The sequence below is a fragment of the Sciurus carolinensis genome, chromosome 2 (assembly GCF_902686445.1).
Source record: "Sciurus carolinensis chromosome 2, mSciCar1.2, whole genome shotgun sequence".
Lineage (NCBI taxonomy): Eukaryota > Metazoa > Chordata > Mammalia > Rodentia > Sciuridae > Sciurus > Sciurus carolinensis.
Genome location: NC_062214.1, coordinates 103,398,758 through 103,424,601, shown reverse-complemented (window position 1 = coordinate 103,424,601; position 25,844 = coordinate 103,398,758). Strand labels below are relative to the sequence as shown.

Genomic DNA, 25,844 nt, shown 5'->3' with positions numbered 1-25,844 from the left:
AACATTTACAAACATAAATTCATAGACTAGAACAAAAGATTAAAGCAGGCAAACCAAATTAAGGAAACAAGGAATCAATTGAATGCTTAGAAAAAAAAAAAAAAACCCACTAAACAAATCAGACATCAGACAGATAAAACATGTATGCTTTTAAAACTCTGAATCCAGAAAGAAAATGAATTTGAGAGTCGTCAAAAAATATCTTTCCTTCTACAAGTAAATTATTTATAAAAGAAAAATTAAAACTTGTTATATAGAACTTAGAATAATATATGCAGGTATTAACAGCACACAAAACAGAAGACATTTTCTATGTTTGCTTAAAAGTCACTGTTACCATGGTGATGCCCCAATACAAAAAAGCAACAACTAACAACCAGAATCCATGAACAAATGCAAGTTCCTGGCATTTTTATGACCATTTCCAACTTGTCATTCTGCTTGTCATCATCTCTACTTGTCAGCTGGTATATGCACTGATCTGGTTGTCAGGCCTGCTGATGAGGAGTGACAGGATGTTCACTATACAACCATGCTACCCAAGAAGAAAAGGAGAAACCCAACTTTCCCATCAAAGTAGGATGGGCTGTACTCAATATGTTGATATCCCAAGGGTCTCCCAAGGAAAACATTTAGGAGTTTTCCTGTCTGTTTTATGAATCTGAAAAGCCAAAGATGCAAGAAAATTGATTTGAAAATGCCTCATTTAACATCACTGAGCCTGAAAGTTTCCATACTGTTTTTCTCTTTTCTTATTGCAAATGCTTAACTGAGTAATCTCCTACCCTACTCCTATCTTGTTTGCATAGTTTTATTCCTCTTGCCCTCTGACTTCCAAACCCCAACTTAAAAAAAAAAAAAAATACTAAAACATCTTTCTTGAAGTTCTCCAGTCACTTCTAAATAAGAATATTTTTCTTTAGTTCTTACTCTCATGAGCACCTGCCATTAGACCTGGTTAACCACCCCATTTGCTGGGATGCACCCTTCCCAGAGATTTTCATTCTCCATCCTCTCTTTGTTCCCCTGGATCCTTGCTGTTCTCTGCTCCCTCTTAGGCTCCTCCCTCCTGCTCTCCAAGTCATATGAGTTTCCACCCCAACGCAGTACAGCTCAGCCATCACTCCTTAACAAGTTACATCTTTCTCCTAGCCTTAAGTATCTCCCTCTATCTGATATTCCTAATCTATAGCTCTCATCACAGTGAAACTATTCCACATTAACGTGGGCATTTCCTTTTAGGTGCTTGGTCTATTTAATCTGGAAGCCAAAGGTAACCCTTTTTCACATCATGACACTCAGATCCTGAGAGTCTGTCACTTCGTATTCATACTCTTTAAACTGTCTGGTCTCACCTACCTGAACCATGATTTCCCATGACACACCCTTACTTCCATTTAAGTCTGACTACAGACTTGCTCATACCTCTCCTTGTAGTACAAATTTAAAAAACAGGACTGGAATCATTTCCCATATCCTCTGGAGAAACTTCCTCAAACACTTTCATTCACATTGAGCTCTCCTCTCCTAAACATCTACAGGCCACATAACACAATGGGAATTTAGCATTACCTTTTAATTATTACCTATTGTTAGGTTCATTTATGGTCTTCTCCTGATTATATACGCTCCTTAAAGGTGAAAATCTGAATTTGTCCCCATTTCTTAATAAGCCCAGTAGCACTCAATACACAGCTAGTCTAAGCAGACAGGTCCTTCCAGTATGACCTTGTGAACCCACCTAAAAATACACTGCACATACCAGTTTCCCTGCATTTTTATTACTGTGAGCTTTATAATTTTTATACATCACCTCACATCTTCTTTGGAAAGTAGATAAAGCAATAGTCATACATGTTAATAGTTATAGAGTAAGCACACTATGAATACTGAACTTCAAAAATCATTTATTTTTATTTTAAAAAGATATAATGGATTGTGTATTCATTGGTATGTACATGAACATGAAATTTCACTGTTAAACCAATTTTTCTCAGAGAAACACATGTATATCATTATAATATAGACCTACAGAGATCCTGAAGACCTAAAGAGATTCAGTGATTATTGAAGCTCACATACTAGAAAGATGGTGAAATACTAGAAAGACAGTGAATCAAGAAAGCAATAATAAAGGTTTCAGGTGATGGATATGCCAATGACTCTAATTTGATCATTACATGATGTCTACATGAACTGAAGCATCACCTCATACCCTATAAATATGAACTATTATTATGAGTTTGTTAAAATTGTATTTTTTAAGAATTATTAAAAATAAAGTTTTAATGGTACAACTATAATGAATTTAATAAAATATTTGGTGATTCTGGGTGGAAAAAAAAAATGACAGTAGACCGTATTTTTCTACTCCACTCTTGACTATTTAGATTCTAAGTCAAAAGAAAAGCAAGTAACTATGGAAACACAGAAAGCCCTGTTGAAATGAGTGGGAGGAAAATGGAAGAATCTGTATCGATGGGGTTTCAGGGGTGGTTGTAGCAATGACTGCTGGGAGTTGGAGGTACTGAGCCATATTTGTTGCACTGAATGAACACTCTGGAAAATCCAAATGAGCACATTCCACCAATCACAAAAGTCAATGAGAAGAACAATAGATTCCATCCAATAACCATTTGGTCAACCAGGCAAGTCAATCCTAGGAATCTAGTGTTAGAATCATGACAACTGGATGGAAGACCTTCTTTATAAGCTGAAACTATTTAGTTAAATCTCACCAACTTATAAAAACCTGTGTACTTCCCAGGCAGGATCAAAAATTAACCTCAGGGAGGAAAAAAAATCTCCCATCTATCTAAGCGCATGAGATATACAGATAAAGTGTTCTGCTTTCCTGATGTTTCTGAGTTTGAGGCAGAATAACTTTCTCATCACTGACTAATTCATCTCCTTTCTCAAATTATTCAAAGTTCAAGAAAATTGGGGAAAGCTTGCATGGGCCTCAGCAAGAGAGAACAAGAACCAGTAGAAACCAATGTTTTCCATCATTAATTTCTTCATTTTTAAATGAGTCACAAAATAGCCATAATTAACCCAACACTTTTTCTGACATTTTTTGACATCCACACTTTTTAATAAAACTGCAACTGTTTTCACTACTTCTTCCATTTTAAACTCCTTTTACTAGGGATAATGAGTCTGGCTATTTGGCTTTCTCACACATTAAACATTTTTAACATTAACATAGTTTAGTACAACTGTTCTCATTACTTCTATTATTCATTCATTTTATTAACCAAGAAAACTTTGAACTCCCTTATAATGAGAATAATCATTCTAGCACTTGGCTCACTCTCCTCTCTCCAATTCCACTTTGTTCTACAACTCTTGGCAGTCTGAAATTCCTCTTATAATTAATTTTGTTTCCCACCTTCCAATTTTCACAATATCATGTCTGGTTCACCAATTAGTTTTACTTAGAATCATTAACCTTGTCTTTTGTTTATGTTCTAAACCCTTTATCATCCCAAAGTGTTTTTGATCATTTTCTAAGCCTGTGTTATGTCTTATAATGTGTTTTGCAGCTTTAGAGTTTGCTGATAAATTAAGGTTCTCCATGTATTGAAACATCTTCCTTCAGCCTTCAAAGAGAAAAGCTTACTTGGCCAGCTTAGTGTCTGTGGAAATTGCACCATTTATCTGAGTTTTATGTAAATTTTTCTGCCCAATTCATGTATACAAATGCTAAAGGTAGGATTTAAGGCTATTCTAAGACTACTTGGTAAAATTTTCTATCTCCCTTTATCATGTTTTGTCTTTTGAATATAAAAACTCTGCCAATGTATATGAAAGAAGCAAAGGAGATTAGGGTAATTGGGTGGTTGTTTTGGTTTTATTGTGTTTGTTTATTTGTTTGTAGGATTGGTCAAAATAATAATATGATATCATGGAAAAAAGCACACATACACAAGACTTTGGAATCTAACCAGTCAGAATTTCAACACTGCCATCTTTCACTTGTGTGATTAAGACAAGTTACAAAATGAAGCCTCATCTATATCTCTCTGGGCATTCTGTTGGTTGGTCGTGGTTTACAAAAAATAATGAAACTTTACTGAAAAATTTATCAGCCAAAGCTAAAGGGTAAATTTCAGTTAAATGTAAAATATCAAGACATTCTTTGTATCTTGATTGTTTGAAAAAGTCATCAGTTTTTCATTGGGTTTTGCGAAAGATAAAAGTAAAGCACTCAGTACACAGCTGGATTGACAACTACATAAGTAGAACCCATTATCTACTTCCATGATCTTAAGTCCCTTATGTAAGATATCTATGTCTCAAAGTTTTATTTATTTTTTAAAATATTTTTAATTGTAGATGGACACCATGCCTTTATTATTTGTGTAGTGCTGAGAATTGAACCCAGTGCCTTACACATAGTAGGCAAGTGCTTTACCACTGAGCCACAACTCCAGCCTCAATTTTTACTATACAAAAGTGAGATGATAAAAGTACTTCATGGAGTTGTAAGATTAAATAAGTTTAATATAGTAAAGTACCTAAAACTATGACTTTCATGTGGTAAGAACCACATGTTCTAAACTATCACTATTATTATTGCTACCTTTATTACTACTACTATCATCACTAACCAGATATCTACCAATATTCATGCTGACATTGCAGGAAAAATTCCTGAACTCAACAAATGCTTTGCACAGAGTAGGCAATTAATAAGTATTTCATTCAATGATTATCATTTCAATATGGCTCATTTGAGAAAGGAATCTCTACAACCACACTTGTTTAGACTATTAGTCCTCTTCTTGTTTTAGGTACATTGTTTTTTCTAGTATTGTATAATCTACATAATTTATCAGCAGCTTCCACACCTTCGGAATCACATGTTTGCTCAATTTGGGACATAGTATCTGCTGCGGACAATTTACAAGTTTAGCCCATTCCTCAGTAACTTCTTAACATTTCTATCACCAGTATCTCACTTCATCCAGTGCTTTATAAGTAATCTAAAATTTATTGTGATTACTTTCCCAGAGTCATTTTGCTCTTACATTTAAGATAAACTGAGGATTAATAGAGAATCCCCATAAAAGGTATACCACAGGACCTGTTACATAGTAATCATCTAACAAATATTAGTGTTACCATTATCAAATATTTCATATAAATTAGATGATTTCATCCTCCAGTAAATAATCCAATGAGAAAAAAAATTCTACATTTCATAGGTAAAATAACTCATGCTCAGAAAAATAAAGAGATGGAAATCACAAGTTAACCATAAGCTAGAGAAAAAGGATTCACACTATGGTCTGTCTTACCCCAAAACATTCTCTCCACTACATTTGAGAGCCTTCACTATTTCTCCTTTCATCTTTTTTATGACAAGTTTGGGCTTATTTGCATTTCTTTTTCAGCCTTTTGATGGGAATAAAACTTCTCCAACTGATATGAACATCCTGCCTGGGATCTGTTGGGGTCTGTCCAAATCTACTTGCATTTAGGATGATACCTTTTGACGCTGGGCAAGACTGAACGAAATAGCCAAGGCTTGTTGTATATTAGTCTACCTTATTCCTTAGGATAATTCTATGAAATAGGTGATTTTATTATCCCCCCTTTGTAGCTAAATAAACTGTGGCTAAGAGAAGCCACTCACTGCATGGCCAGCCATTCCATTGGGAGTCCCCAGGAAAGGTCAGGTGCTTGCTCTTTCCCACTGAACCACAACAGTGGGCATTACAGTTGAGATATCTGTGCCCCTCCACTTTTCTTCAGCTTCTCTTCCTCCATTTTTGGTGTCATTCTTGGTTTTGCCAATCCATAATGGATTTTGCTTTTTCTCTGACATGTTTTCACTCAGAGACTGAGGTGCCTTTTAGAATCTGCTATTGTTATGGAATACTGTTCTACTGTCCTTTTGTTATTAAGAAACACAACAGAAAACACAGCAAGAGTTGCACATGTGTGACTTTGCTCACAATCATGAAAGTTGAACTACCTTTGTATTGTTAGTATATTATTACTTTGAAAAGAAAGATCTGAAACAATCTGGTTCATTAACATCTACTCAACCTAGGTGGTGGGCACAAAGGTGTTGCACTATTTCTCAAACTTCTATGTAAGTTTGAAATATCTCATAAATCAAACAGAAAAATAACTGCAAATAGAAAAGACTATCATCTTAGAAAACACTTTTAGAGTTACTGCTCACAGAATGAAAATACTTGTTATTTATTGAAAGATAAACACAGCCAAGTACTTACATGTATAATTATACCCATGGCAGATGAGTTATTATTGTTTTTTTCCCCATGGTCTTAAAATATACACATAAATACTCCTCTGGATGGGCATTTGATGGTTAAGGTTTTCAAGAGTCATCCTCTACAGTTAAAAGACTGAATGTAGATAAGGTGGAAAGGCATCACCTGGGAATGACCAGAGGGGCTAAGTGACTGTATGTCAGGAGGCCATGCAGAGTGGCATTCATCACCTTGAGAATAATAGTCCTTCCTTCTCAGGTTAAGAACCATATGCATCAGCCTCCTGAGAGGGATTCCTTCTCTCAAGGGCAAACTTAACTTTAACAAAGCTCAAAAGATTGATGAATAAAATCAGAGAGTCAGTACATTGTTTTATAATGAAAAATCTGTCATAGAAACAGTGTGTTGACTCCCTGTGGGGAAGCCTACATTGAAAAATCAAGCTATAATCACAAGTTTTCATGACTAGCACAGAATGAGGAAAGACAAGTTGCTAGGTACCTCTGCTGCATATTTAATAGTGTCAAGCTATACATTGCCCAATGCATCAATCTGTATATACAGGAAAAGACCTGGCCATAGGAACAAAAACCTAAAAGGTTCATTGACCAAAACTCTCTCTCCTCTGGCCAGTGCCCGAGTTTGCCCCCATGACTCTCATATTTCTATGTGTTAATGACCATCACACCCCTCTTTGGAGACTTTCTTTCAATTTTATAGCAGGTCTTCTAAGCCACATATCACCTATAGAAGCAATAATGCCAGTTGCCCATGTTAGAGCTTTTAAAAGATTCTATATAGCAACTTATGCTGAGTTATAGATCACAAGATCTTGATGAGAGGCCATAATATAATTCACAAAGTTGTTCATTAATGTGTCCCAAGTTCCTAGCTCTTAATAAATATTTCTTATGTAAATGAAGAAAACTCATTCAAAAGAAAAAGTAGTGGCCTAAACCCCCCACTTTTAAACTAATCATTCTAATTACTCACTTTGTAAATATAATAATTCAGGACCGGATAACTTCATTCTAAATATACTGTTCCACATTCAGCATGAATTATTGAGAGAAAAATTCATCAACCATCAGCTACTACTATCAATTCCATCACTAAATACTATCAAAAGGTCCATTTTCATATTGTTTCAGCACATTTCATCATCTCACAATGCCCATAAGCATACCAACCACTGCATGCAGAAGAGAAGTAAGTGTGTAAACATTACAAAGATCTAGATTTTGGAAACTTCTGACATTTTGCTTTTAAAACAGGCCTACAAAGAAAGTTTTTAGTAAGGGCATAAGGTCCTAGAAGACAAGATCCCAATTACAGTCCTTAAGGTCAGACCCACCCCAACATGTATGTGCTATATGTTTTACTCACTGCGTACTGGAACTTTTCATTATATTCACGATCATTGGCTTTTACAACACGTTCCACTTCTAAGAAAAAGAAAAATCAGGTATGAAATTAAACTTTAAACCCTCAGCAATATATTACTCATTAAAATAAAATCATTCACATTACTTTCTTGTCAACATTACAAGAATTCTTTCCTTTGAAATTGAGGGGTAATGGCCTTATCTAGCCTAAATATTGGAACCTGTAGTGGCAAGTCCCAAAATGGAAAGCTGTGACAACTTGTGTTCAGGGTGATACTTGGGTTTCTACCATTTGTAGGGTGTTTTGTCTGCTGCATCCACCTACGTGGTTTCCTTCTTGCCTCTCCAGTGGTCAGGCCCTGTGATTGTTCCAGTTTTCTAGTCTGATTCACTTAATTGCTGATAAGAACAATATTGGACTGATGTCAATGGCTGACAAAACTGGAGTGGGTCAGTCCCTGATGTGTATGACTGTAAAATCCAGAACTCACCATGAAGCAATCCTTCAAACAACCATCCATCCACAAAAAAACCACTTCACATCCTGGTTATAAAAACACAAACCTTTCTTTTTTTCTGATTCCCCACAAAGAACAAAAAACTCAAAGCCCAAAATGGTATTTCAGAGGATGAAGTGATTTAAAAGCTTAAAAATCCAGATAACTTATCTTTATGCCCCTACCTTAACCCATGAGTAGTAAAACAGATTACAGAAAGACAATGGATGAGTGAAGGTGGAAGGATCTTTCTAAATGACAAGAGTTAACTTGGCCATAAGAACCATATGCATCAGCCTCCTGAAATCGCACATCTAATTTATAGATTAACTTTGACTTTAAGTAAAAAAAAAAAAATCATATGTACTAATTTGAATATTAATTGACCTTAGGTTAATGCACATTCAGATGGTGATAATTTTCATGCACATTCAGATGGTGATAATTTTCAAATTTTATATTTGTATAATGAACATCAAAGAAAAGGAAGTTCTGTACCTAATTTTACCTATACTAAATGCCAGAATCTTTATGAGGTAAGTAGGAGCCATCTATCCAGTGAATTCATGTAGCCACACTCTACAAGGATTGGGACCAGCCCTCTTCCAAAATGATCAAGTAATTTCTATGGTAAGTCAATTTGGGTGTCCAAGATTGCCCTCGTCCCATAAGATCTGGTTAGAACTAAAAGTCCTCTTTTTTTTTTGCTTCTAAATCCTTATGATGAAGTCTTAATCTTTGCTTCTATATTTCCAGTCATTACTGTCTTTCTGAATGAAACTTTCATGGATTAATTCTTGAAGATTTCCCATCCCTTCACTAAATTCTGCAAAATTCTCTTTGGTTCTAAATCCCTGCAGCTTTCTGCCTTTAACCTAGATATGTTAGACCTGAATTATCTCTGCAGAGATTAACTTTCTTATATATGCTACCAAAATATATGAGGGGATATAAACCCCTCATGACAATAAGTCACATCCTGCAAGACAAGGAAGCTAGAAACAAACCCCACAACAACTCCCAGTGAGAATGGCTTAGAGGTTCAGTAGCAAACCAATAGCTCATAGGCATCATGGGATTTTTCCAGATGTAATCTCAATAATGAAAGGAAAGTGGATCACATGGGTTTGTGATCAACCAGAGTAAACTCATTTCTGAATAATTATCAATGAATCTGAATGACTCCAAAAGAAGAAAAGTGAGATACAAAGATCACTTTTTAAAAATATTTTTAAGTTGTTGATAGACCTTTATTTTACTTGTTTACTTCTATACCATGCTGAGAATCGAACCCAGTGCCTCACACATCCAAGGCAAACACTCTACCACTAAGCTACAACCCAACCCCAAAGGATCACTTTTAAAATATAAAAATATAAAAATCATTTTTAAAAACCCTATATATCACCAGGTTTAAAGTTGAGTCAAACTTCATCCTTTTTTTTTTTTTTTTTTTTTTTTTTTGCTATACTGGGGATTGAACTCAGAGCCTTGTGCTCGCAAGGCAAGCACTCTACCAGCTGAGCTATCTCCCCAGCCCCAGTTTTATGATCTTTACCTGCCTATCTTCTCAGGTCCCAGTGAAATTTCAGAAAACATTTTTTAAGAATAAAAACAGAACAGTGCTAGAAATCAAAAGTATTGCTAGCACAAATTTTGAAGAAAGCTCAGAAAATAAATTAGAAAGTAAACGAATCATTATGACTAAGAAAGAAAAAAAAAAAAAGATAGGAGTAACTCCAGCCAACAGAATTAGGAGAACAGTCTTCCTAGTAGAGCCCCAGAGCACCACAAATTCACTCAATACGTTTAAAAATTGAGTGTGTATTATGGACAGGGTGACAGTACAAGTTTACACCTATTAGCCTGGGAAATAATTAATAGGGTCCCCTTTCTTCTCAAAGTGTTTCAATGTGGAAAATAAATTATATTATCACCTTACTTTTGGAACATTATCAGAGTAATTGTACAATACTGGACCCAGCTAGTCCCTTCCATACTCCCTCTTTTGCCCAATGTACCAGCAGAGGAAACCAAGAATGAATGCACAGGCCTGACACAAGTAGCTCTGACCCTCCACAGCAGCTATAGTAGACTTTGGTAAAGCCTGCCTGACCAGGAAGTTGTGGAATTTTCCAGACTGCCTGCCTTACCCACAGAAAAACCTGCCAGCTGGCTACTCTCTGACTCTTCTGTTTAAAGGAGAGGTCTAGTAGAGAAAAAGACCCATGCAACTGTACTAGGCTAGCTAGTTCTTCACTTGTAAATATAAACCAGCAATCAAAAGTCACCACTGTTTTTTATCTGAAAAAAAAAAGCACAAAAAAAAGATCCAAGAGGAAGAGATAATGCTGAAGACAGGTGGGAGAGGGGGTTGATTTTTCTAATTCCGTTTAGTACCTTGAAGATATGTAAGAAGACATGTCACCATGAAACAAAAACAAGCTGATACAAAGAAAACAAGAATGAATTCTTGGTAAAGATAGTTAATGAGCAAAATGGAATAGATAAGATTAAAAAAAAATCTCTTAAAATGAATATTGACATGACAAAGAAAAGGAAAATATGAAAAGAAAATTTGGGAGAAAGGAACACAAGCAATGGATGGGAAGACATAATCAAATAAACAGAAGAACTCTGCACAAGAGTAAGCCATAACTCTCCAAATTGAAAGGGCCATTAAATGGCAATCAGAATGAATGGAAATGGACCCACAGATCTTCATAAAATTTTGAGCTCTGAAGACCAGGAGATGATCCTAAAATCTTCCAGAAGGGGGAAAAATTTGTTTAAGCTCAGAGACACAAGAATCAGACCAACATGAAATTTTTCACAAGCAAAAAAACTATGACTTGGAGTGATGCCTTTCAGTTTTAATGAGAGATGATTTTTGAACTTAGAATTCATTATCCAGGCAAGTGAACAATCAAGTGTGAAGAGAAAATAAAGACATTTTCAGACCTGAAAGAATATTTATGTCTAAGAACACCTTCAAAACAAGTTTTCAAGAATGTACAACAGAAAAAAATAACATTTTAAAATTTGAAAGTAGAGTAAAAGGTGTAGAAGCAAGGACAACGATTAACCACAGTCAAGAATGATAATAAAAATGCAAAATAGGTTAACCCACACCCCTGCCCAAGATAGAGCAGAAATTCTGTAAGGAAAAGGAATGCTTGTCCAGAGCCCTTTATGTCACAAAATCTATTTCTCAGAAAGAGTAAAAGTACTACCTGTTCTTGGCTCAAACACTAATTTGTCCAAGAAAGTCTCACAAGAAGTCATCTTTTGGTACAAAGAAAATAAAAATAAGATTTTTAGAGCTCTCTTTTATAACAGATCTACATATATCATACCTAACTCAATTCAGAAAAGCCAGTAGTGTCCCTGTACTCATTCTCTGCTAATCTGATTAAATTTAGGAGTATATTTTAGGATATTTGGGTGAATAAATGAACTGTATGCCCTTTAATCATCTATCCTAATCATTATTTCTCTCAAATTCACTTGTGCTAAATACTATGTGACCATGAACTTCAGCACTTCCTGAAAAATACCTGGAGAATAGCTGTGCTGTGCTGCTAAGAACAAGGCCTATAAGACAGATCAGTTGGAAGCAAGGTTACACCTTCTCACACTCATACATTACTGATGGGGTTGCAAATTAGTGCAGCCACTCTGAAAGCAGTATGGAGACTCCTTAGAATACTTGGAATGGAACCACCATTGACCCAGCTGTCCTACTCCTCGGTTTATACCCAAAGGACTTAAAATCAGCATACTACAGAGATACAGCCACATCAATGTTCATTGCTGCTCAATTCACAATAGCCAGATTGTGAAATCAACCTAGATGCCCTTCAATAGATGAATGGATAAACAAACTGTGGTGTATATACACAATGGACTATTAGTCAGTCATAAAGAATAAAATTATGGCATTTGCAGGTAAATGGATGGAGCTGGAGAATATCGTGCTAAGCGAGATAAGCCAATCCCAAAAAAACTAAAACCAAATGTTTTCTCTGATAAGTGGATTCTGATACATAATGGCGGGGGCAGGGTGTTAAGGAAGAATGGAGGATTGTGTAGAGGGAAATGAGGGGAGAGAAGGGGAGGGGGAAAGGAAAGATGGTGGAATGAGACAGATATCATTATCCTATGTATATGTATGATTACACAAATGGTGACTCTACATTGTGTACCACCAAAGAAATGAAAAGTTGTACTCCATTTCTGTACAATGAATCAAAAAGGATTCTGCTATCATGTATAACTTAATAAAACACACAATAACAAAAAAAAAAAAAAGGTTATGCCTTCTATGTCAGTTGAGGAACAGAGACAGGTATCTAGAAGGGATGCCATTGTTCACCATCTCAGCAAATCACCCAAGAAATCAGTCGTCAGAATTTTCTTGACCTTGTTTTGTATCTGCTTCAGAATATAGAAAAAGAAGTAATGCCTTCAAAGTCCTACTCCACGCAGATAATGAAAATGTAAAAACAACCTAAAACTATGAAACCCAGTATCACTTGTTGTCTTCCTCAACCAAATAAAATATCAATGAAGCACTAATAAACTGCTTATCTTTGAACCCATGTGCTTCCTGTTATATTCTCCAAGCTAACCACATAAGGATACCTTGTTTATTTAAGGAAGTGGTTACTTATAAATCAGTAAAATGTTAGAGAGTATTTACCAAAAAGAATAACCTGGTCTCAGAATAATCAACCTATGGTGCCCTACACCACTGATAGGGCTGATGGTATACACGTTCATGTCACTCATGGTTTAAGAGTTTTATTTTTAATCTATGTTCACTTGGCTTGTCTTTCAATTTGGAAGGGAGGTATCTCCAGCACATCCAAAATTGTTAGCAGATCACTTAAAAAAACAAATTCAAAATGTGATAGGAACCTAACACTACCTATTGTACAATTTTAACTGCAATTAAGATGCTGTTCCCCTCTAGGCAAGTTTTTTAGCATCCATAAAAGTGAGAGTTTGATGAAAGAACACTCAGTAAGAAAAAGTACCCTGGAACTTGAGGCAAGAGACCTGAAGTACACTAACTCATGACCTCTCCTGACCTATGAGTTCTCAGTAAAATAACACCACTCTGGGTTGGAATCATTAAGTGAGGAAATGTGTGGGAAGCACTTTGTAAACAGAAAAATACCAGAAAATTCTTTCTTTAAAAAACAAATAAAATATAGAAAATAGGTGAAAAAAGAAAATCACCCAAACGTGGATAGCCAGCCTTCTAGTTGCTCATATTATTATCTCCCAAGAGGATCTTGAAGTAATTTTCTGAATGTTTTCAGTGGAAATTGGTAAATGCCCATTGATTCTACTCCAGGTCCTTGAAGGCAATACCCAACTCCTCATCTGGGTCCTTCTCCTTCATAATATAATGAATGATACATTATTCATCTTCCACTTCCAGTAGGCAGAAGAATGCAGTCCATTTGTATCTTTTTTTTAATTACTGGTTTGCCTGTGAACAATTCATAACACCTTACTATTTAAGACCAGTTAATGAATGCAGGGGCTTTGCTAATAAGACCAAGAGGGAAGGGAAGATCTGGGAGGCTTCCACTGGACCCATGAGTGACCACAGAAAGCATAAGTCCCTAATTAATAAGCACACTGTCTTTCTTCAATTAACTCCAGAGCATTTTGTCCTTCACAAAATGTGGTTTAGAAAAGAGCCTTCAGGCGCTTGGCTTTAGACCCCCAAAATCATGAAATGATGAAGTGCCGTGGGGAATTGGGGGGTCCCTATGTAAAACTCTGATGGCACAGATGGCTGTTTCCTGAGCAAGTTTGGTACCCATCCAAAAACTAAAGATTGTCTCTAAACTTGGAATGTCATTGGGGTTTGGGGTTGTTGTTGATTTGCGGGTTGGGTCAGAAATCTCAGGAAAAAAAAAATTCCCCCAAGCTAAATCAATAACTTCAGTTTTTTTTTTTTTTTTTGTTTTTTTGTTTTTTCCCCTTTCTTCATTTTCTTTCATTCTTCACAATCTGGTCTGTGTGGTTGGAAGCCAGAGCAATTCATTAAAGACATGAGGGAAAAACAATGAGTCGGGAGAGCTTTAAAGAAAAGAGTTCCCCAGCCTCCAAGATTTCCTGATTTGCTTCCAGGAATGCATTCTGATACAATTGAAAACTATGTGTCCTGAATTGGGGTTTCCTATTGAAACCCAGTGGTGACCTGCAACTTCTGGGACTTATTGACATTTAAGTTGAAAACTAAAGAGAATTAAGGAGGGAAAAATAATCTTCCCACAATTTTTTTTTTTATTCTTGTCCCCACAAAAAAGCTTGGAAACAAAGTTAGGGAATTCAAACAAATACTAAAGGGCCTTGGGTTTGTTTTCCTCTTGACTGAGCCAATTTGCTCATCAGGTCCAGATAGTTGGAAAATTTGATTAATTAGGCACTTTATTCTTTCCATGACTTACTATAACTTCACAGAGAAATATAAAAATTTTATTAATCCATCCTTCTTCTAGCATACATGAACTGAATTATATAAATTACAAGTGAAATCAACAAAATCTTTAGATAAGTCCTCAGCATTTTGCTTCCTGTGAGTGTAGATTCATGTAGTGAGGAGATTTGCCTCACTATACCAATAATGATAATAATAATAACTAATGTTTATTAAGCACTTATTAAAAACTAGTATTACATGAAGTATTTGAATGCATTATTTCATGTATTCTCAACACAAGGCTATTGGGTACAAATAGATGATATCAAGAGTCAGATTTCAAACTCAGAACTGTCTCCCCTGTAAAAGATGCTTGGCAGCCATCTGGGTATAAGGAAATGGTAGATGATACCATGCAGAGATGACTGGAAAATTACAAACTGGTGTGTGCCTTCGACCCGAGGTCAAGGAGAGAGGGGCCTCCCTCAACAGATGCAATATTCCAGGATGTTTCTCAAATGCCATGCACACATACCCACACCCATTCCAGTTAACCTTGAGGCCCAGTGACTTCCATAGATTTCTGGTCCTGGCCTCTGCTTCACTGTGAAGGACTTCCTGTAGGAATCCTCTGGGCCCTCTTTAGAGACTTTGGGCAGTCATAGCTGAGAAAGCTCTCCCACAGCCCTGTTCACAACTGACTGCTTTCTTTGAAGCCTTTCTTACATGTGCCAGTTCTACTTTGCTGCTTTAATTCCACTTTCTTTCACAATTTGATTATCTATAGAGAAAGAGAATGCAGTTGTGTGGACTGGGTCAGGATGAGACTGCTTTCTTTAAAAAGGGGAAATAGCCATTTCCTTCTCTTACAGCATTCTCACTCAAAAAGAAAGTCAGGGTCTGCCCCTAAGGACCATATGGGCCTAGGAGCTGGAGGGTGTTTAATTTTCTACTGTGAAGCAAATTCTGGCTACCGAAGGGAAAGCAAGCCACCTGTCACAAAATGGGAGGAAGAGTCCCAGGCAGAAAAGGGCACATAAGAAGGAAATCTGAAGAGGTTCCTTCTCTGCTTGAAGCCTCAGGGATCTCACAAAATCTTGTTTGTCATTTTAAGATAGATGGAGCTATAAATTGAGTTTCTTTAGTACATATTGGCTCTGTATCTCAGCTCCCTGAATCCGTGTGGCAAATTAACATTGCTGGAGACAAGAGAAAGTGATTTATTCCAGAAATATTTATTGAAAGAATAACAAAGACAAGTCAGCAGTGGCCTTCAAAGGGTAGACATGCCCACAAATACACACACAGCAAGGAAGCAAAGAAGAGATCCAGAAAGCCACAGGAAACCAGAGAAAAAGAAACTGAAGTCCAGATGGGTGGCCGAATGCATCCTGCCCGTGCCAGGCAGATCTGAAGGGAACTTACGTGGCTGTGTACCAACGGGAGTGTGCTGGGTTGTTTGCCAGCACCTTTTCCAAGCTAAGCAGCTATGATTTACTGACAAGAAATGTGCTAGAGGACTGAGATAGGGAAAAATAGGGACATTAAAAGAGGGCATCTCCACAGTCCTTCCTCAGCTATTCCTTCTAGTAGCACATCTGTCACAGTGTGAAAAGGAAAAAAAAAAGGAGCTTCGTTTATTTACCTATTCATGAAATATTCACATAACAAGCACTTCAAAAGAGATATGAGGGAGCCAGGATTTCAGGTAGAAAAGAAAGGTGGCATTTAGGCCATCTGGCTCCCTCTCCCTGGCTCTCCTGCCTGTACTCTGGTTTAAGCCACCATCACCTCCCACCTCCTGCTGGGATTACTGCAATGGCCTCCCCTCTGGTCTCCCTGCCTCTGCCCCTGCCTCCCACCTACAGTCAGTTTATTCCCAACAGAGCCGCCAGAATGGTCCTTTCAGAAGTCTGTTTTCTATTTCTGTTCTAACAATTACAAGAAACGTACTGGCTCAAAACAACATCAACATATCATCTTTACAGTTCTGGAGGCTGGAAGTCCAAATCTGGTATAAAACAGTGTCCGCAGGGTCGAGTTCCTTTCAAGGCTCCCCAGGTGAAACTGCTCCTCGGCTTTTCCAGCTCCTAGCAGCTGCCCACATCCCTCACCTCATGGCCCACATCACTCTGAACTCTGCTTTCACTGTCACGCCTCCTTCTCTGACTTTGACCACCTGACACCCTCTTATCTGGGTCCTTACAGTTGCTCTGGGTCCACCTACAGAATCTAGGATATTGTTGCCATCTCAAGAATCTTCACTGTAGATTTCCTCTGACCACAGAAGGGAATGTATCCATAGGTTCTGAGGATGTGGACATCTTTGGGAGAGGGAGCTTCAATCTGCCTTCCACAAGGATCATCTCTTTCTAACTCTTCAAAGTTGCAAAGGCCTTCAAAACAGTCACAGTAAGATTGTCAGTTGCTTTTCAAAAGAATGCAGTGGAATGCAGTCTTTTAAGTGCCAGAAGAAAAAACTATCAGCATGGAAGTCTACATACAGTATAAATATTCATATTCAAATATAAATGCAAAATAAAATTAAAACTACACTGAGATTTCATCTCACTTGACTCAGAATGGAAATTATCAAGAATACAAGTAACAATAAATGTTGGTGAGAATGTGGGGGAAAAGGTATACTCATACATTGTTAGTGGAAGACACTCTGGAAAGTGGTATGGAGATTCTTCAAAAAAACTAGAATGGAACCACCACATGACCCAGCTATCCCACTCCTCAGTATATATCCAAAAGATTTTAAATTAGCATACTACAGTGAAAAAGCCACATCACGGCATGACCAAGCTGGGGAACCAACCCAGGTGCTATTAAACAGATGAATAGATAGAGAAGATATGATATATGTACACAATGGAGTATTACTCAGCCATAAAGAAGAATGAAAGTATGGCATTTGCTGGTAAATGGATAGAACAGGAGACTATCATGCTAAGTGAAATGAACTAATCCCAAAAAAACAAAGATCAAACATTTTCTCTGATAAGCAGAAGCTGGTCCAAAATAAAGGAAACAAAAAAAAAAAAGAAAAGAAAAGAAAGAAAGAAAATGGAGGGGAGAGATTCCATCAAAACAAAATAAATATCAGTGGAGTAAAGAAAGTGGTTAAGGGGGAGAAAGGAGAGACAGGGTAAGGGAAGAAGAGCAGAACAAATCTGACCTAAGCTTTCTATATACATATATAAATATATTTTAGTGAATCTAACATTATGTATATCCATAAGGCACTAGTTTTTTTTTTTTAAAAAAAAACTATAAGTAAAGAACAGAAAGATCATTAGAGTAGAAGGAAGGGAACAGGGGAGGGAGGAAGGGGAAAGGGGAAGTACTAGGGACTGAATTAGTGCAAATTATATTCCAGGCTTTTATGTCACAATGAATCCTAATGTTATATGTAACGAAAAAGAACCAATAAAAAAACGTCATGAACAAGAGGTGTTCACTCAAACATCTATTCAGTTTCTGGAACAAAGTAAAGAACAACATGCTCTATGTTTCAAGGTCAAAAAGGAGAAAGAGGAGTTCCCTTGTGTCTCTCAGAGCTCAGTCATAAGACAATAAGAATCTGAAAACTATGAACTGTGTCTTATATCAGAGAAAACTGGGAGGTGCCTAACCAAAAAGAAAGATATAAAGGGAGATTCAGAGACGGTGGTGGGGGGAAGAGAACAGGAGGATGACCCCTGTCATCTTTTCACATGGAATTTTAATGTGGTAAATAGAAGGGAATAGGTGGTTCTCATTCATCTCTAGTGGCACCATGCCCCATGCCCCTTCTTCCCTGAACACCAAAAACAATATGAGGGAGGTCTTCAAATATCTGATGATCTTTAACATAGATGGCAGAATATATATATTCTGTGTTAAAGTCGGAACAGAAAGTGAATTTTACAAGGCTGCGAATTTCTAGTTAATATGAAATTAAATTTTCTGCCAAAACAGAACAAGTCATCTCCTAAATTAGATGCCTGAACTACCTGTCAGAGCAAACATTCGAGGAAATATCCAGCTGCACTATAGTAATAGATCATCAAGTTGGAAGTAAAGCTGGACAAGATGATTGTGAAGATGCTTCTATTTCCCAAGTCTTATCACTCAGTGCAATAGATAAAGTTTGAGCATCTCCCCCAAGGGTTCATGTTAGTCTTCATTCTTAGTGTGACAATATTGGGATGTGGTAGACCTTTAAAAGATGGAGTCTGGTTGGTGGGGTTGGGTCACTGGGGTGCTGCCCTCAAATAGGGATTAAGATAGGTCTTATGGGACCTGAGTTCTCATGAGACCAAGCTATTACAATAGCAAGTCTGATCCCTGAATCACTCTCTGAATTCCTATTTAGTGATCCAATCTCTTCCTCCCCTGTGTGCTCCCACTGTTGGGATGCCATCTGTCATGCAGTCCTCACTACAACTGAGCCAATGCTGACACTAAGCCCTTGAACCTTTGTTCTCTTCTTTGTTTAAAAAAACTGATCCTGCCTCAGGTACTTTGTCACAGTAACAGAAAACTGGCTACTCTAGCAACCTAAAGCTGTATTAATAGAACTATTAGTTCAAAGGTGGCAGCAGTTGGAAATAAGGTATTATATTTAGGAAAGCTTTTCACAGTCTACACCTTACATTTAAGAATCATCTCCATAGAAGTGACTAGAAGCCAAGATAGAAAAGAAGTTCTCTATGGGACAAAATGTTCAGAGAAAAAAGTGAAGAAGACTGAACCAGTAGGAAATTCTGTAATAAGGGTCCAATGAAGAAGACAAAATCATAGGTCTGAGAAGCAAGAAGAATTTGTAAGGGTCATGAAGACCAAAAAAGGTGAGCATTCAAGGAGAGAACCACCACTGCTAATACCAAAGAGACATGAGAAAAGATGGTGCTAAAGAACAGGCTCTGGGCTTCTCTTTAGGAAGACCTCTGTGATTGGTGATCTTTTACAGCAACCTAACCTAACCCACATCAGGAGTAATAAAACATCAGATTGCTCTAAGCCTACATAGTACTACATTTGGACAAAGTTAGAGTAGCACACAAACTTAGAAAGTACTTGAGGACAAGAAGACATTTCTTCCCTGCACTTTCTGTTTGCAACTCTGTACAATGACTATGATGGCAAATTTTTAAATATAGAATGAATCCCCTATGAGAAGATTTCTATTCCAAGACTGGAACACAGGACGAAAGCACACCTAGGACTCAGGACTCCAATGCTGCCTCCTCTTACTCTCCCAGTCATAGAGGCTGATGAACCTATGGATGGAGGGTAAAACCCTGCAGTGTTCAGGACAGTCAGCAGGATCTGGGATCTCTGGGATGACCCCTGTCATCTTTTCACATGGAATTTTAATGTGGTAAATAGAAGGGAATAGGTGGTTCTCATTCATCTCTAGTGGCACAGAGAAAATGCCCCATGCCCCTTCTTCCCTGAACACCAAAAATTATTAAAATATAGTTGAAAGATCATTAGGAAATTAAAACTCAAAGTTATGAGAGGGTTTTTGTGAAGCCAGCACTGTCTTAAGCATGTCACTGACTGACCAGTACCATTTGATACTTCATTGCAATGGTCTCATTCAATTAAACTAAAGAAAACAGATTTTGAAAAAGCATGATCCAATTTTACAAACAAATTACTGTAACAGACAAAAAGCAAGTTAAAAACAACTAATTCATGAAACTACAAAACTACTTGAGAAAATAGCTTTTGAATTTTTGTTGTTGTTTCATAAGAGATAAACCCAAGGAGAAATAATGTTCCTTAAACATATATATTATTAAGCCAAGCACGGTGGTGCCACGCCTATAATTCCAGCAATCTGGGAGACTGAGGCAGGAGGATAGTGAGTTCAAAGCTAGCCTCAGCAACTTAGCGAGGCCCTATGCAACTTAGCAAGACCCTGTCTCAAAATAAAACATAAATGTGGCTCAGTGGTTAAGCACTCCTGAATTTAATCCCTGGTACAAAAAAAAAATAATAATATATATATATATATATATGTATATGTATATGTAAATTATATATGTATATATAATTACATATATGTATTAATATGACACCAATAAAGGTAGATTCTGTGTTTTATTCACTTTTTTAATCACCAACCCTCTAACACAGGAATCAGTGTCTATCATGCTCAAAAAATGTCTGCGGCATTCTGTAATCTAATTATGCAGAAAAACAAAAATATGGACTTTATTCCTCCATTAGAGCCAAAAGAAAAAAATCCAAAATGTTGTTAGTATTGTGCTTTGATGATCCCTGGATCCTATTATTGCTTGTTTTCTAAACAAACGTGATAATGCAACATTTATTTTAAGAGAAATCACTATAAACTCCTGCAAAGCAGGTATAAAAATCTCAGCCAAAGCAACTGATCACTGTTGTTTCTGTCGCACTGTCAGGACTCTGAGTCACCATAAGTCAATAACCCTGTAAAATTAGCACCACCCCCAACCTCAGAGAAGGCTCAGCAGAGACTCCTGGGGCTTCCAGAATATTCTCTTAGAAACCAGAGCCCCTTATAAGTTAACTCCATAAACAGAAAATCCATCTGTACAGGTAATATTCATGTCAGCCTGGAAACTAGACAAATCATTTTAGCAAAGCCCAGAATATTAGGATAAAAACCTACAAACCTATGAATTATAATCTATTAATTCAGTAGCCTAACATTTATATAGTACTTTTGTGATTTATAAAGTACTTCATATATATTGTTACGTTTTGTGTTCATCTTCACAGTAGCCTTCAGAGAGAGAGAGAGAGAGAGAGAGAGACAAACCCTATTTTATAAATAAGAAAGAAGAGGCTCAGAGAATTCAAGTAGGAAAAGCAGTTAAGCAGCAAAGCCCAAGTTCACTCCTATTGCTTCTGACTCATGTTTCCATCACACCATGAAGGACAATTACAGAGTATTAACAGAACTTTGTACACCTAGAGCACCAATTCTGGTCAAACCCAGGAAATTCTTACACTATTGATCTAGATGAACCACCTTGCATCACAACCACCTAGAATCAAATGTATGTATAAGTTGGGCAAGAAAAAAAAAACTGAAGATTTTGGTGTATAGTAAGTGCACAGAGTTCTGTATCGCCATGTGATTTTTAAACTTACAGTAACAATAATAACTTCAAAGAGCTACATCATTGCATGCATCCTGGACTGCTCTCTACATGAAGGTTCACAAAAATAAACCTAAAATACCACGAAACAGTCTCTCTCCTGCCCAGGACATTTAGGGTTGCTCTTTAGAAGGCTGCTGGCCCCAAGCTGTGTTCAGGGCTGACTTCCTCAGGGGCACAGTCGGCAGAATGCTAGGCCCATGATACTTTTAGGGACCCCAAAAAATGCTTTAATTTTCACTTATTTTAAAATCAGAAGAAAAAAAATGAATAAAATAATAATGGACTCACAATAATGGATCCAGCCTGAATTCTATTTGTCTTTGTACTAATGCAGTCATAAAATCCAATTTTTAATACATTTTATGGAGGAAGGAAAAAAACAAAGGCAGAAGTGCCTAAGGCCCATGGAAGACAGAAAGCAGCCCTGTCCGACTCGTACCCATGCCCCATAAACATTCTAAGGGCTGCCCTGGTGGAGTAATACGTGCTGGCTCCACAGCTCCCACATTTTGGAATCAAGAACAGCTTTAGTAAAGAAAGCCCTTAATTATCTACTTCTCTTGCTTCCCATATTGCCAAAGTAATAAGATCTGAATTAGGTATTTTATACATGAACAGCGCTCTTTCTAATTGTTTTGTGGAGAAGCACATACAAGCTTTAACACAATTTGTCTTTGGGTCTCCCATGCAAACTACACAGAGAGAATAAATTACAAAATCAAATAGAAAATAGACTGTAGGCACAGTGTTTTAAAAATCTGATTCAATTGACTGGCAATTTCCACATCTTGAAGAATGTGAGATAGAAATATGGAGATAGTAAAAAATAAAGTATATCTGGAGGGAGATTAGTGTTTTCTCACCACACTCATGACTGGTTTACATATTTTCACAGAAATTATCAACAGCCTAAGTTTCCTGATGAGGCTGAAAGTTTAGATAGGTCTAAGTGCAGCTTTATTAATGCTATAGATGTGAAATATCTCAACGAGACACAATATCACCTCTGCAAGGAAACCCAGGCAGACTCAAATCTCTACAATGTTCTCCTCTGACAAACTTTAGTGATGGTAAATAAGATGCTTTTTGGTTATCACTGCTACCATAAACACAAAAGTTGTGTGAGTACACATATATTCTATTGAATATAAAAAGCTACATTTGGTGTAACAACATATTATAAGAGTTCCAATATCAAACAAAAACTTGTACCCTATTTGTGTACAATGAATCAAAATGCAGTCTGTAAAAATAAAAATAATGATTAATTAATTAATTAAAATTATAAGAAAAAAAAGAAATGATAGATATCTGAGGCGAAGGATATGCCAGTTATTCTGGTCTGATCATGGTGCTTTGTAAACATGTACTGCAATGTCACATTATACCCCATAAATATGCACAATTACTATGTGTCAGTTGACATAAAAATATACTTCAAAAAATTGCTATTGACTGACGGACTAAATGAATGAATGAATACTTCAGGTGAAAGAAGGTCTACACTCTATTACCAGATCTCAAGGACAGGAACTAGTGTGACCCAAAGATGCCTCATTCCCAATCATGATTATGCTAGAGATGGTGACCCAGTGTCAGTCTCTCTAAGTCACGTGGTCACTGTAACAAGTCCAAGAAGAAGGGACTCGCCTCAACTTTCTCTGCCAATGAGGACCAGGGAGCGGACACAGACACAACTAAATGGAAAAAACATTTAACTTCCTCACACAGCAGTGACTATTTGTCTGTAGAATGACATTCTGTGTGATAATCAGCACTGTATTTCTCATCAAAAAACTATCGGTGAGTTAATCAATTGTTCATTTAAAAACAAATATTAATATAATATTTGCACCAAAAGCATGCAATCCAAATCAACGTAGGAGGAATTAACTAAACTATTTAGAATATTTTTTTCTTCTTTTTTGATTAGTGTATTACAATTATACATAATAGTGGGATTTGCTGTTACATATTTGACATGCACACAATATTATGATATTTTGGTCAGTCTTGTTCCCAGGATCTCCCCTTTCCTTCTCCTCCTTCCTCCTCCTATTCCCCTTCCTCTATTCTGCTGCTCCCTTAGGAAGATGCTACAACATGGCTAGACTAGGCTTTCCTAAAATTCAAAATAAAGACAAATAATTTTAAAGTTAAAAGAAAGTACAAGGATTAAAAGCCAAACTCCAAGTGTGAACATTGATTGGCTATTGTATCAAATCAGCTCTGAGAGATGAGATTTGGGGGTAACAGTTGGGGAAAATGGAATGTACGTTATTTATCAAGGTTGTATTTCTTGCACAAGGTACCAATATTGTGGTTATGTAGGAAAAGCCCTATTCTCAGGAGATGGTAGCACATGTTTGTGTAGAGAAAGGGAGAAAGAGAGGAAACAGTGACAAAATGTAACAACTACAGAGCTAAAGTGAAGTGCATGTGGGTGTTCCTTTCAGCATTCTTTCAGCTTTCAGTAAAAACATATTTTCAAAATAAAAAGTTACGGGAAAATGTAGATAAGAATAATGTTATAGAGAAATACTTAGATGAAAAGGTATCTATAACAGTATTAGGTTTAAAGAGAGAGTTTCAAACTAATGTGCAGTGAAATTTCATTTGGGGATATATATTTAAACAAATACACAAGGGCATGAATACAGCTCACTGTGAAGGGGCCTCCAAAGTTGTACCACACAGCAGCCCTGAATGTGATCCCTAGAATGCACAATTATCATAACTTCTGCTTTATGACTTTTATTTATTAAAACATTGCCTCTTTTGTGTGTACATTCATATACATGTACAAATGACTTTAAAGAGCGAGTCCTGAATCCTGGACCGTGTTCTTAACACATCAGATTTTGCAATACTAGGTTCTGTCAGAAACGTACCCCATGTTCTGGCTAATCTTATGCTTACAACAGGAAGATTGTACCAGTGATCTGATATATATTGTTTCAAAGTGACAAAGAGAAAATGACAGTAATTCTATACTCTTAGATTAGCACTGGGAGAGCGTTTTGCCCCAAAGAGTGTGATTATTGACCTGTGGTGGGAACTACACTGAGAGAGAGATTAACTCACTTTGAGACTATGTTGCATTGAGTAAGTGTCCAACAGCCAGACCTGGAAGGTGAAATCATCACCTAGGGAAGTAGGTTAACGACCTGTCAGGGGTGTCACTCAGAGGGACAGGGTAGTTGATTAACTCCAGTCCAACCTTCAGTCTACAAAAATCTATAGTCAAAAATAAAGAAAATAGCAGCAATAGGTTGGATACACATTCACCGGAGGAAAAACTGCATAATAGACTGCCATTGGCTAACCAGAGAAAAAAGGCAAAATTGACACTTTCTGGTTGGGAAGCTGCACCAAAGAAACTGGAATATTATTAGTACTATAGGTTGAGTATTTTAATCTAAACTGCTCCAAAATCCAAAACTCTTTGGGTATACTGACATGATACCCAAAAGTTTCAGATTTTGAAGTATTCCAGATTCCAGATTTTCAGATTAGGGATGCTCCAGCAGGTAAAGTCTGTACAAATATTACAAAATCTGAATATATTCAAACTCTGAAGTATTTTTGACCCAAAGCATTTCAGATAAAGGATGTTCCAAGTAACATCCCTTATTCAAGGGATTACTTGAGTAATCAAGAAAACAAAGTGTGTTTCCTACTACCTTGACCAAAATTATTTCCATTGTGGGTACTTGGTTTTAAATGTTCGTATACTCACACACCACACTGAAATAAAAATGAAGAACAAACTCTTGGTTCGTGTAACCATATAGATCTGTGGCAACAAAAAAACTTATTCTGAGTCAAAGAATCAGGACCAAAGAATAATAATGAATTGTTTCATTTATACTCATGTTAAAAATGGGCAAAACTAAACATATAGAAATGAAAAAGATGGTTATAGGTAATGCAGGAATGATAAATAAAAAAGACATCAGGGAACTTGCTGAGGTGACAGAAATGTTCTGTGTCATGTTTTATACACCCTTGAGAGTTACAAGGATACTTACACAAATTGTCAAATTTGTTGAATGGAACACTTAAGACCTGTGTATGTGTTTTGTAAATAAACCTCCATAAAAAATAAAGATAATATATTATAA

At 36.7% G+C, this 25,844-nt stretch overlaps 1 protein-coding gene across 4 annotated transcripts in view; it reads right to left on the bottom strand.

The window, feature by feature from the left end:
• The window catches only part of Atp8b4 (ATPase phospholipid transporting 8B4 (putative)), a 214,355-nt gene that overhangs the window by 175,936 nt on the left and 12,575 nt on the right, over positions 1–25,844 (bottom strand). For all 4 annotated transcript variants that reach the window (XM_047542231.1, XM_047542234.1, XM_047542232.1 and 1 more), the window contains one exon: positions 7,635–7,693. In XM_047542231.1, the coding sequence (XP_047398187.1) occupies positions 7,635–7,693 (59 nt within the window). The remainder of the gene's footprint in view (positions 1–7,634; positions 7,694–25,844) is intronic.